The 14,187-nt window shown below is 47.7% G+C and overlaps 1 protein-coding gene across 3 annotated transcripts in view; it reads left to right on the top strand.

Annotated features, from left to right (window-relative positions):
• The window catches only part of Rfx4 (regulatory factor X4), a 137,725-nt gene that overhangs the window by 55,268 nt on the left and 68,270 nt on the right, over positions 1-14,187 (top strand). For all 3 annotated transcript variants that reach the window (XM_048418669.3, XM_048418667.3, XM_048418668.3), the window contains exon 4: positions 2,166-2,289. In XM_048418669.3, coding sequence (XP_048274626.1) covers positions 2,166-2,289 — 124 coding nt within the window. The remainder of the gene's footprint in view (positions 1-2,165; positions 2,290-14,187) is intronic.

A 14,187-nucleotide genomic window follows, 5' to 3' on the forward strand; every position in this document is an offset into this window, starting at 1 on the left:
GTTACAGAGAAGCAATGCTGTGAGTGGCAGTTAGGGATCTTGGCTAAACTTGCAGGCTGATCTTCATTCATCCTAGATCCAAAGCTCGGGACAGCCTCAAGAAGCCTCCACTGTACCTGGAGCCAGTTTCCCCAGGTGAAACCCAGGTAGAGCTCCATTGCTAGCACCGAGGACACTTGCTTTGGTGTAGAACGGCTTCATTTTGTTCACCATTGTTTCCTTAATTTATTTATTTTTTAATGTGGAACATTTTGTGAACATGCATACCATCCTGATTCTGTTTCCCTATGTTGAGATCACTGCTCAGCCCTCAGGAAGTGTGTGTTGAATTAAAGTCTGTTTCCCTATGTTGAGATCACTGCTCAGCCCTCAGAAAGTGTGTGTTGAATTAAAGACCCCATCTCTATCCCTCTGTTTACTATGAATCTGTTCACCATATGCCGTCAAGGACCATTTTGCTCACCATGATATGGCCCCAATGCCTGGAGAGTGATAAGGTCAATACGCATTTGTTGAATGAGTAAAATTGAAATGATCCACCCATCAAACACGAGACACCTATTTGTGCTGAGGGATATGTGGGACTTCATGGATTCTGAGGTGACCAGATGGTCCTCCAGAAAGGATTGCTTGAGGTATTTTTATTGGAACCTGCGAATCAGGAACTACTCCAGAGGCCCATTCTGAAGAGAGGGCCGTGGTCTGAATGGCCGGGACCCCTCAGCACTTGGCCCTGCCATTGCCTGCATCCCTGGGGTCAGATTCATGCATGAGGTTTGAAATGGTTGAGCTGACTTTTTTCAGTCTTGTGCTGGAACGAGCTCAATGAGTGCCACCCTTTCAAGGGACCCCTTGGGAGGTTGTGTCCTCATTCTACTTGAGTTATGACACTGCTGGACCACTTCTCTGGCAAGTGCCCTCAGAGTGAGGCTACAGCTACTTGAGGACATTTGTTCCATTGCTTAAGAATCATGCCTTATTTTAACAAGAGCAAGGAAAAAAATCCCGGAAAACAGGTACTCATCACGGTGTCCCCTAAACTTGATTCCAGGTTTGTTTGTTTGTGTTTGAATGGTTTCCCTAAAAATCCAGTGACCATAGGAGAACTGTTTTCTGTCGGAGTGTTTAATGAGCTGTGTGTACCCCAGGCTCCTCCAAGGTGTCATGTTCCACAGCAGGGATGTGGGAAGAGGTGCCTTAACCCTCTGACGGATTGATGTCATTGGAGGCAGAATATTTGGATTCCTAAATTCTGTTTCCTTGAAAAAAAAAAACTTCAAAACTTTCTTAGAATTATTCTGTGTCTTCAATGTCTATCACAGAGTTGGGATACGTAGGTACTGCAAAGTGTCTCATGGAAAAGAAAACTGAGGACTCCTAATGCCATTCACAGGACATCTGGGCCCTGTACTTATAATACACATACCACTTTGTTTGATATCAACAGCCACCCTAAAAGGTAGTCACCAGTTATCACTTCTGAAGGGAAACTGAGGCCTGAGGTTAGGTAACCTGCTCACGGTCACCACACCAATAAACAAAGAGGTTGGGACTTGAATCCAGTTGGAGAGTGGACATTTTCTTCCACAGAACCCCTAACCTGCACTCAGGAATGTACAGGTTATAGCACTACCAGCCTGAATACCTCACAGAGGAAGAAGACCCTAGTGTAACCAAAAGTCAACTCTACTAGGATCATGAAGTCGCCCTTTGGCAGTGACCAGTGACTGTCCAGCTGTGCCACCTCTGCCTGTCCATGAGTTTTCTCAGATAATTCCTCTCTGCCACTCTTGTCGAGGGAAAAAGCTTTAGGGTGTTGACACACAGCCTGTGACATCTTCCTGTTAGAAATGCCTTCAAAGTGAATGTATGGTTTGAAGCCTGGCTGAGCAGGGCTCTTGCCAGCTCTAGCGTAGCTTTAAAGGTCTGAAGGGACCTTTCTCGCCAGTGTGGCCAGGCCAAGTCAGCTCATAGTAGAGGGACTGGAATTTGGGCTGGAAAAGTAACCAGGACCAAACACAAAGGAACCTGTTGACGCGATAGGTGGCCCCGGCTTCTCATCATGGAGGAAGAGTCCTGTCTCTGAGGCCTTACCAGACCGGAAGGAAGGGGAGCTGAGACCTTTGGTTGCTGTTGCTCTTCTCACTGAGTGTCTGTTTCTCTAGGCTGGAGGAGAACTATGAGATCGCCGAGGGCGTCTGCATCCCTCGTAGTGCCCTGTACATGCACTACCTGGATTTCTGTGAGAAGAATGACACCCAGCCCGTCAACGCGGCCAGCTTTGGGAAGGTCAGTCTAAGCTCCCCAACTTTAGATAATCTACATACTTAAAATCTTTAAAAAAGTACATTTTACTTAGTGTATTTGTGTGTGTGTGTGTGTGTGTGTGTGTGTGTGTGTGTGAGAGAGAGAGAGAGAGAGAGAGAGGCGAAAATCGAATTCTCTCCTTCCATTGAGTCTTGGGATTAAAACTCAGACCCTTAGGCTTGGCAGCAGGTGCCACTGAGTCATTTTGCTGGCCCATAACACACAGATTTAAAACATCCTAATTCTTATTTTATGAAGTTATTAAAATAAACACTTGCGTGACTTCGCTGTGATCTTTGGTTGCAAAGTCCTCACACAGTTATAACAAAGCAGTACCAAATCAAACCCCAGAAGAAAGCAATCTGCAGGGTTTGGTAATACCTGACTATAAAAATGTCAATCAATTCAGGAGTATTATGAAGCAAGAAGTTGAAGGTCTCTGCTGTCTTTCCTTTGTATTTCACTTACATAAAGTAATGTCTCTTCTACAAGAGGCAGATACAAGTGTACAAATGCATCTATGTCTGATGGTTAGCCTGGGACCGGAGAGGCACTTGGCTTGGTAATGCGTGCCTTGGGGAGACTGAGAAACCATCCTGGATTATGACATTGGTGGTCCCAGGGCCCTCAGCTGGAAGTGGTACTACTTCTAATGTACAACAGGTGCCGTGTTAGGTAGTGATAGGAGGACCTAGGGAGGGCGTCCAGTGTGCTGCTCTGAGGGGCTCGGACCCAGCAGTGAGGGAAGAGAGAGTGTTTTATGACTCCCATGACACCAGGCTTGTGTTGGCATCCTCATGAAGTGGCTATAGCAGAAAGGCCAGGTAGGTATGGATAGAAGGGCAGCCTGGGCAGCTTCTAAGAATTCAACATGCAACCTCTCTGAGCCTCCGTCTCCTTGTGGGAAGCAACAAGGTCTGGTGAGATATCAGCGGGCTGGAAAATGGTTTAGTCACCCAGCAACTCAGATCTATCTTAACCACCTCTTGCTTGTGACCACAACTGTTGGTGTTATGAGTTCATCTTTGAAGTTTCTGTGTCCAGATGCAAGCAGCCATCTTTTAGCTCAAATTAGGAAGTAAAGAAAACCAAAACCATTTATTGGTTTGCTCGTGTGGAGGGTCTCTTTAAAAACAACAAACAAAACGAAAACTTCCTCAGCTCTGCGGTCATCTTGGCGTGTCCTTGAACTCTTCCTCAAGAGGACTTTGGCTAAAGTCTGTCCTTCCCTCTGAGCTCTTCACTTCCATTCCCGTTTTAAGCCTCAAGCTCCGTTCAAGATGTGGTCAAATCCCCAGAGGTTTGTGGTCTAGAAGCCCCCCGACCTCTGACCCCTCCTGCAGTCTGTGCCATCTCTCCTTACCCCTGTGCTCTTCAGCCTGGTGTCTTTAGCCACATACAGCATCTAACTCTTTGAAATTTATGCAAAAGCAAAGTTTGGTCCTCCAGCAGTTGTATTGGCTGCACTACAAATAGCAACACCTGACCAGAGACCGCAATATTGGATGGCCCCTCATCGTCACGGAGGAGTCTACGGGGCAGCTCTTGTTCCAGACACCAATGGACCACGGATGAAGCATGGTGTCCTTTTGTTTCTCATGTGACAGCCCACAGAAAACCCCTGTGAAGTTCGTAGACATCTTTACTTCTCGACAAGGCTGGGATCAAGCCTTCTTCATCAGCAAGTTTATTAGTCCTCAGCTCCTTCCCACTAATCCCAACCCCTCTCTGCCCTGCGTTTCTTAGCTTTTCCTTCTGAACTCCCTCCCAGGCCCATTTTCCTCTCCCTTTCCTTGTTGAGACACCTCCTGCCAAATTCCTTCTCTTCTGGGGTTCTTGGTCTCTGCTGACACATTTGACCGCACAGATGTCTTCAAATAGTTTTCTGAATGGGGAGCTTCCTCCCCACAAATTTCAGTGCCAGAAGCTTCCAACACAAACACTAAGAGACATCTATGTTCAGTCATCAGACTGAATGCAAGGAATTGTCCTTATTATTAAGATCGTAAGTACTCTGGGCATCCGCCTTGCCAACAGTACAAACGCACTCCAGTTGGGACTGACTGTCCTTCCAGCTGCCGGGGGCAGAAGATGTCTGCTGAGGGTCCATGATGAGTTTGCTGCATTGAAATCTCAAACACACAGTTGCCCATCCTGAGACTCCTGTACTCTACTGCTGCCATTTCCTCCCAAGAAGGGAACCAGTTTCTGCAAACCTTGGGGTACAGCCTGCCCTTGAGCAGGGGCATCCGAACTTATGATTAATCTGTGAACTTTTAACTTAGAGTTTGGTATTTCTTCATTTTCAAGGGAGACTCTATTGGTAGCACCCCCCCCCCCCTTGGACTGGCAAGCAATGAGTCAGATGTCCGCTCTGAAGCTGTCCCTAGGGCAGCCTGGCTGGAAAACACTGTTGCTAAAGATGAAGGCAGCGGTTTCGTTGCCACAAGCGAGGCCTGAGACATCTCACCATTGACCAAACTCCACAGCACTGGCTTCTGGGAAAGCTGCAGTGACCTTGGGTCCTGGGGTTATTCAGGAAGTGGAGAGGACGCGGAAGCGGGCTTTTGCTAGTGGCTTAGGTCGTTTTCTGTGACCTCACATCCTTAACCTCTTTTCTCTTTTGTACATATGTACATGCTCATGTGTGCTTTGTGTGTAACTGTGTGGGTGCACCCTCACGCATGGGCGTGTAACAACATACTTGGACAAGTGGCTTTAGTTTGGCTCTGGGCTTTAGGGTAGCATCTGTCATGGCAGGGAATTCATGGCGACATGTAGGGGGTGCAGCTGGTCTGTGGTCAGGAAGCAGGGAGACATGAACGCTGGCTCTCCATTTGGTAGGCCCTTTCTATTCCGTCCAAGAGCCTCCCCCTCCCCCAGCCATGACATGGTGCCAGCCATATTCAGGGTGGGTCCTTCCACCTCAGTTAAACCTTCCTAAAATGTCCTCACAGACACCCTCGGGTGATTCTAATCCTGTCAGGGTGACAACGAAGGGTAACCCTCACAGAAAGTCTGCCTCTGTGCTGTCTGTTCTTTTTGTTAATCTATTTGTCTATTCTTTTGACAATACTAGAATGCCATGATCACTGTACCTTCATAGTAAGCCTTGAGGTCAGGTATTGCCAGTCCTTTCTTTTTGTTCTTTAATAGTATACTGCTTATTCTGGGTCTCTAACTTCTCTGTGTAAACTTTAGAAGTAGTTGGATAATAACTACAAAATACTTGCTGGGATTTTGAGTTGGATTCTAATTAATCTGTCCACCATGTTGGGAAGAACTAAAATCTTCATCAGGTTGTATGTATCTTCTTATCCATGCATGTGGAATACCACTCCATTTATGTAGCTTTCCTTGACTCTCTTTCCACTGAGTTTTCTTCTTATAGATCCTATACATCTAACTGGCTTACACGACTGCTCATCTTTAAGAGTGTCAACACAAGCAGTGTTGTGTTCATCGCTGGTTTGTAGAAAAAGCTTTTATGTATTAACCTCATATCCTGCAACACTTCTATGATTTCTTTTTAATTTAAAAAAATTGTTTTTTGTTTGTTTCTCAATGTATCTTTATTTTTTTCGTAGACAATCATGCTATCTGTGGATGAGGACCCTTCTGTTCATTCTTCCTGATCTCTCTTTTATTTTCCTTTCCTGCCTTATTGCTTTAGGTAGCGAGGCCTTCTGTACAGTGTTGAAAAGAAGTGCGCTATTCTGTTGTTCTGAGCAGCATTAAGAACTGCTGCCCCTTCCTGGTGAATCGGCCCCTCGGTCCGTGTGTCACTTTTATGCTAGACAGCGCTCCTTGGTTTAAGTCTGTGCTTTCTGAAATCAGTGCAGCTCCCTGCCCGTTTGATCACTGCTATCTTGGCATTCCTTCCCCGTCCCGTTTTCATCTCTAAGCATCTTTGTATTTAAAACTTTTTTTTATAAGCAACACATAGTTGGATCTTGTTTCTTTATTTACTTCAACAAGCAAACCATCTCTCCCCGACATCTTGTCTCTTTCTCAGGGTCTTGCTAGGATCTCTCTGCACAGCCCAGGCTCTCTGTGCAGCTCACATTGGCCTCGGGTCCTGATCTGCCTGCCTTGGCTTCCCGGGAGCTAATCTACAGTGTGCGTTGCCTGCCCAGCACCTGCAGCTTCTCTCTGGTTGGTGCAGTTGCTGAGTGACGCTCACTCACAGTGATTATTGGCACAGTTGGAGCAGTTACCACATCTGTTAGTTTTCTATTCGTTGTCCTCACTCCTTATTCTATTTCTGTGTTTTGCTATTTCTCACCGTTTACAGTTTGGTCTACGTATTTATTTATCTATGTGTATTTACTTATTTAGAAAGTCTTACTTTGTATACTAGGTCAGCCTCAAACTTGCAGCTGTCCTTCTGAATGCGAGGGTTAGAGGTATGTGCCATTATGCCCGGTTATTTCACGTCTTATTTTATTGTACTCTATTTTCATTCTTATTTACTTAACCTGTGCGTGTGTGTACACATGCATGCATGTGGGTACCTGAAGAGGCCACGAGGAGGTGTTGAATCCCATCAATCTGTGCAAGCTAGGAACCAAACAGTAGATGCCCTGCAGGGGCAGCAGATACTCTGAGCTGCCAAGGTGTCGCTCCAGCCTCCCACACCCAGCTTTTCCGTGGATGCTGAGGATCTGAAGTCAGGTCCTCATGCCTGCAGGTACAGGCTACACAGTACTTCAGTCACCAGGGCAGTTTCCCCTCCTTGCCCTAATTAATTATTTTTAATTAACCATTTTAATTAAACTCTTACTATTTAGCCCCGTTTGGCCTCAGATTTCCTGTGTAAGCCAGGCTGGCCTTGAACTTACGGTGATCCTACCACCTCAGCCTCTGGATCACTACTCTGTAAGTGTGTGTATATTTTACGGTCATGTTTGGCTGTGTCCATAAGTGCCTGTGATGTGTGTGGAGACCGTGTCTTCCTCTGCTGCTCTCTACTTTATCCCGTGAGGCAGGCTGTCTCACAGAACTGGAGCACACTGTCTAGACTGGGTGCCCAGCAGGTTTCAGGGACCCACGTGTCTCCTCGCGCGCAGTGGGACTGCAGCTGCACTTAGCCGTACTGGGGATTTGAACTCAGTCCCTGCTTGGGCAGCGGACAGTTCACCCTGCTTTCGTCTCTCTATTTGGCTTTGTATCAGTTGTGCTTTTTAAAAAAAAACTGTGCTCGCCCGTAATTTACAGTGTGTGTTTACAGTTAATCAAGCCACCATGACACCTTATGGACGGGCACCCTGCAACCGTCCTCCTTCCTCCCCTCCTGCTCTGTATCGCCACCCTGCCATCATTAACCCCCTGACGTGTGCACCTACATAGACAGATGTATGATTTAGTGTATCGCTGGGCTAGCATTCTGAACAAAGTGTCATCTGGCGGGTGGATTAAAAACAAGTTTTACTTTTACCTGAAGTTCTTGATAAGAAGGAGAGAGAAGGAGGAAATAGCAATTTTTATCTCTCTGAGGCTATCCCCGACACTTGTATCTCAGTTATGGCGAGGAACCAGGGCTGAGAGCTCTAGGGTGTGACCGTGTTCTCTGACTTACAGTGGGGTTATGTGAACATACAGCTACTGAAAGATGAAAATCAGTTAGACATGTGTTTAGGACACAGAACCTGCTGCGCAGCACAGCTTAGCATCTCCCACCTTAAAAATGCTTAGGGCCTTACTCATGCTACAGTCGGGCACACTCTCCCCAACAGAGCCTCCTTCCTAAGGAGCTGTCGAACATCTCGTGTGTCAGCATCGCACGCCATTGAATTCTAGCTCTCTGCCTTCACGACCGGACCCCACGGCCAGATGTAGCTGCCCCTCCCCGCCACTGTTCAGCATCACAGAGGTCACCATCCCAGACTGATCAAAATGCAAATGCAAATCCTGGCTTCTCCCAATCGTCACCTTTGTAGTACCTTCAGGTCTGAACAGAGGAAGCTGAGTCATCAGGACGGGGCCGTCTGTCAACGCTCTGATGATAAGTCAGTTAAAAGTAGCCCAGGTGGTGCATATGACCACTCGAGACCATGAGAGTGACACAATTATGGTCCACAGTTTGTGGGGTTCTTGGAAAGGGCATTAGTTCTGACAGTGTGATCTGAGTGCATGAAGAGGCCATTTGGCAGAAGGGTTGCCCTGCCCACGCCAGCTGAGATGGGTGGTGTGCTGACGTCAGTAAGATGGGAAGAAACCAGGCACGGGAAGTCGAACTCCAGAGGGCTGTGTTTGTGTGAATTTAGTCACTGGGAAAGGTGAGGTATGAATGAACTATAGAGGTCACTCGGAGGTCGGACCGTGGGGGTGGCTCCTCCAAGGTCTGGCGTCTTCCTTCTTGCTGGCCAACCTTGCTCAGTGGTGGGAACAGCTTTATGTGGTTGTGGATCCATGCTCAGCAGTTACATATATGTGGATCTATGCTCAGCAGTTACATATATGTGGAACACGGATGGAAATAAGAACTCCCCCTTTGAGAGTCCCTCCATTTTGCCCACCTCCTTCCTGTCCTGACATGGGAAGAGGGGCTACTCACATGTCCATGGATGCAGGCAATGAAAGTGTCCTGAAGACATACCAAGGGGTCTTCATGATGATATCTTGCCATCACTCAAAGGAAAAAATTAATTTTACAGACAGAGTGTCTTTCTGTTTTAAACGCTAGCATATATTTTCCTTAGCCTTTAGATTATGGTACCCACTGTCCATGTGACTTCACATCAACATATGAAGTCATACTGGTTAATTTGCTTTTCTTAGTGTAGTACCCTGCAGAACTTCCCAGGTCATTTGGGTCTGAAGCTCAACCCCAGCATTAACCAGCCACAAGAACCCAGACAGCTTAACATCTCTGGGCCCAGTTTCCCGGTCTGTAAAGTGGACTTATGAAATCAGCTCTGGGGACTGTGGAGGAAACGTCTGTAAATACCACTTAGCTCAGAAGCCAGCAAACAGAAGCACTCAGTGTCTGTTAGTTACAGTTGTGATTTCATTTTATCGTAGCAACATTCCATGGCTCTAATACTTCATTTTTTTTAATATACCATCCCTAATGCATGACTGTTCCAGCCCTTCTCGGTGCTCTTCCTGCTGAGCAATTTTGAAAACGATTGTTCTAAAAATGTCCCACATCACACTCACTGCCATCACCGCCCGCACTTTTCTTATTATCGTCTGTGTGATTATTCCATATTTTGACTTAACCTGCACCTTACGTAAGTCACCCCGCTCTAACGAGTCTGCCAAAGCTGTCACCATCTCATTAACACGCGACACGGCACCCAGTCACGCTAAGGACAGTCCCTGGTTCACGCATGAATGTTTGGACCCCTGCAGCTCTCACTACATTTCCTGCCTCATGGTTCACAGTTGCCTCCCCTCCCCTGGGCTCTTCCCAGACGCCTTCATCCGTTCACACATGGGATTTGAAAGTCTACTTCTGTCCCTTCCCAGTCCACATGAAGTTCTTATAGAAACTTCTCTTGGAGCATTTTCTATGGAAGTAGAACTTCAGAGCTCTTGTGTAAATGGATGGCATCCAGGAAATAGGTGGATGTGACACTTTATATATGTGTGTGTGCGCGTGCTTATAGACTGGACCCTTATGTCCCACCAAAATGGCTCTTGCAGATACTTGAAGGAGGCACAGAGGTCGGATGTTTCAAAGTCTTTGTTTGCACCCACCACAGGCTTCAATTCTTCCTCTTCTGAAAGGGGGACTAGGTTTATTGTCAAAACAGAGAGTGACTAGCTCGCTTTACTTCTAGATTTAAATGGTGGGACTCAGATCCTTAACCAACTTCTGTCTTATTTTTGTTCAAAATTTCCACAATGAATGCTTATAAAACACAGTGTGTTACGGTCTTAAGTTTCAATTTCTGTTTGGCCAGCCTTTCTTTTCCCACACCCAGTGGCCCCTGCACCGGGACCCACAGTCTGACTCATCGCGTACCTAGGATCCTGTCTCCTCCTGGGCGTGGGAGGATTCATACTTGCTCTGTCACCCTGGGATTTCTTTTAGATCATTTGTTGTGTGGAATCTGTAGAAACAATAAGAAGCCCAGTGGCTAAGTTTGGGAACCAAGGCAATGGAGGCCATATGATGAGGGCCCAGAGTGAAGCCTGTCTGCAGAGGACAGGGACCAAGGGGCTTTGCTACATGGCTCTGGAGGTATCTCTTGATGCGCCGCACAAGAGGACAGATCAGTGGGTTTTCATGCACCATTGATGGACACGATTGATGAACATCTGCTGGCTCCCTGGTGCCAAGCGTTAGCGAGGTTAAAGATCAGGGGAGGTCAGTGGGATCCTGTTCATGTCTCTTCCACTGGCAAGGGGCTGTGAACACAAGCGATTAGATCACTCGCTAGATCCCAGGTCTCAGTTGGGAAATGTTTTAGGGTCACTTTTAACACCAAGAGGACCATGCCTTAGACAGTGCGTGGCACTCAGTGATGCTCGTGGGTGTCTATCCTCCTTTCCCCATCTCACCACAGGGCCACTCTGTGGCCAGGCCGTTTCAGGAATGCACACCAACAACCTGTGTTCTGTAAAAATTTCACCCACAAAATTATGCATGGGTGCCGAGCATGCTGGGCCTGCCCAAGCCTGGACCATGCACACGAGCCACCCAGTGCCACCTGAAATCATTCCAGCAGCTCTAAAGAGTGCCATTCCAAACGGTCCCACTTCCCACCCCCAGCCTGCACCCCCAGCCCCCAGCTCTGCCTGCACTGGCTGAAAGAGAGAAGGGTGGACTTCACGAGTGACTGAAGGGAATTTGGAAGGCTGGGATGCTGCGGAATGTTAGATCAGTAGCTAGAACAGCATGCGGTGTTCTTTAGGCAGGCTTCATTGAATCCACACAAATAAAGAAAGAGGGGCTGCCTGCCCGTCTGCTCATTTATCAAACAGCGAAGCTCAACCTTCACAGCGCCACAAAAGTGTTGTACTGTTTGCTGAGTCTTGCTCCAGAAATGAAAAGCTGAACAGCCCTCGTGGGGCTGGACCGATCCTGCGGTTTTTTGGATACTCCCAACGAAATTATGCCAGTCTTTCAGATTCAGGGGCCAGTTGATGATTTGGTGAAAGGAGAGGAGACTCATTTGTAATTTGCAGCCCATAAGAAACACTTAAAGAAAGAAAAAAAGAAAGAAAGAAAAGAAAAAAGAAAGAAGAAGAAGCCAAGCCTTCCCACAGGATTTTGTTGCGGCTGTGAGGAGGAGGTGCCACCTGCAACAGCCTTTCTTTGCTCAGAGTGGGAAAAGTCCGAACTCTGCTGGGGCAGGCAAGAAGTGATGCATTACAGCCTGTCTCCTCCCATCCCCCACACCCAACTCTGGACAGACTTCCCCTCTTATTTCCAGGAAAAGGCTTCTTTATTGTTGTTGTTTGTTTCCTTGCTTGCTTAAGCTTAAGAAGGTGAGGATTAAGCTACTAAATACCAAATACTCTCACCCCACAAATGTATTGCTTGGGAAAGCAACATTTGCCGTACAAAAGCTTGACCACCGGATTTAATGTGATCCCCACAACCCAGAAAAGGGTGGACGCAAGGAGGGCCGATTCTGTCGGCAATGGACAGTGCAGGAGGAGGAGGGCTCGGTGCCGGAGGAAGAGGGCCTCGGTGCCGTGGAAGGGGATGCAGGGCATTAGGAAATGTAAACCTTTCGTTCCGTCTGTTCTCTTGTCTCCTTCCCTCCAGTCCCGGACCTGGGAGCTTGTCTGAGTGGGCTATCTCTTGTCCCACATCCTTGCTCTACTTCTGACTGATGAAGCCTAAGCAGACAGTCCAGGCACCCCCTCGCTGTTCAGCCCTGTGCTCAGCTCAGGTCTAGTTCATGGGATAAACGGCATTCTTTCTACAGACGAGACCTGATGCTCATGTGGCAGAAGGAGCAAAATACTTTTTCTAGTCTTTGTTGTTGTTGTTGTTGTTTTTTTGTTTTTTAAGCACAAGCTCAGGAGAGGTGACCAGAATGAAGGCAGGCCCCATCCGGTGCCAGTGGAACGTAGTAGGGCTGGACGTTGTCCAGAGCCACCATGGAAAAGTGGTTATGGTGGAGCATGACTGGACACAGGACAGTGGTGAGATCACTGCAGGTGTGATCCCGGCAGATCGAGATGGGCAGAGATGGACAGGATCACGATACATTAGAAACCGAAGGAAGCCGGCGTGTTGCCATAAGATGAGACAGATACATGTGCGGTTTGGAGAGAGAAGATTCTGCCCCCATCAGAGAACTAGGACGACCCCAGAGGAGTGATACATATTCTGAGGCTGAGTACACAGCAGTGGGAAGGCCAAGAAGGCAGAGGGTACGGGGGAGGCCACCTGAGACGCCCTCAGAGAATGCCACTGCGAGCAACCTAAAGTAGGCAGAACCGCGGTTCACATGAGGAAGTTTAGAGAAGGAAGATGAAGCAGAGAATGAAACTTGAGCTTCTGCTGAGACAGGTAGTCCTGGGGGAATGTCAGAGGGCCACTGTGTGTGTGTGAGTGAGAGAGACCAGAGTGACGCCTGCTAATGCTGTTAGTGACTTCTTTATTTTTATCAAACAGAAGCATTTAATCATCAGATTTCCGTTTTTCTGGATGTCAATGGATTCTGAATTATTAGACCATCCACTGGTTTCACCATCCCCTTGACTTTTTCCCATTTTCTGTAACTTCTTAGGGCAGGGAAAGATGGATATTGTTCACGGCAGAGGCCACAAGAGCTTTTCCGAGAGGGTCAGAGTGAGGCGATCAGAGAAATCGTGACTGAAGAAGGGGTGTGAACAAGAAATTATTGGTCCCTCAAACACAGGGAGTGGAAACAAACAGAAGCCAGAGAAAGAGGCAAAAGCCGGTGTTAAAGGAAGGGCATAACAGCCTGGGGATGCGCTCGCTCATGAAGGAGTGTGGTTGAGCTAGAGCGTTGAGTCCATAGTGCGCATGTGTCAGGTCTGTGTCTTGTGAGCTGATGTCACTGGTAGGATGGTTGAGTCCAGAGTGCGCATGTCTCAGAGAGTGCGCATGTCTCAGGTCTGTGTCTGGTGAGCGGATGTGACTGGTAAGATGGTTGAGTCCAGAGTGCGCATGTCTCAGGTCTCGTGCGCTGATGTGATTGGTAGGATGGCTCAGTTCCCAAGTGTGTGTGTCGGGGGTGAATAGCTCAGCGCTGGCGTTGTGCCGACTACAGAAGTGGTGTATGCAAAGTGACAAACGGCACCCAATCCAAGCCTGGGACCGAGTGGGCACGACACCAAGCCCTGTTGTTTAGTCCCAGTGTACCACTAACTTCAGTAGGGGAGCAGGTGGGGATACCCACTGCTTCACGAGAAAATGTATCCGTTACTTTCTCATGGCAACTGGACAACTTGAAGAAGGGAAGGTGTGTTTTGGTTGTGTTTGAACACTTGGCCTGCCTTATTTTTAGCTCCGTTGGGAGAGGACTGTGGAACCTTTGGGAGATGGAACCTTACTGAAGGAAGTGGGTCACTAAGGGAACCTCTTGAGATTTTATTGACCGGCCCCACTTCCTGTTCATTCTCTTCCTGACCACGGGAGCCTTAATCAGCCACTTCCTGCTTCCATCATACCTTTCTTGCCACGATGCCCTATATCCCCTCAAACTATAAACCAAATAAACCCTACCCTGCACACATTGTTTCGTGTCATGTATTTTGGTCACAGAAAGGAGGAAAGGAACTATAAGATAAAATGCTTGGGGCGGGAAGATCATGAGAGCCGGAATGGCAGGAAGTCTTCTGAGAGACTGACGTCTCTCCTAAAACAACGGCATAAACACCGCCTGGGCGGTGACCGTCAGAACGGGGGAGATCGTAGGGCTCCACCCTCCAAAGAATTGCAGACAC

Source organism: Myodes glareolus, chromosome 26 (assembly GCF_982192425.1).
Source record: "Myodes glareolus chromosome 26, mMyoGla1.1, whole genome shotgun sequence".
Lineage (NCBI taxonomy): Eukaryota > Metazoa > Chordata > Mammalia > Rodentia > Cricetidae > Myodes > Myodes glareolus.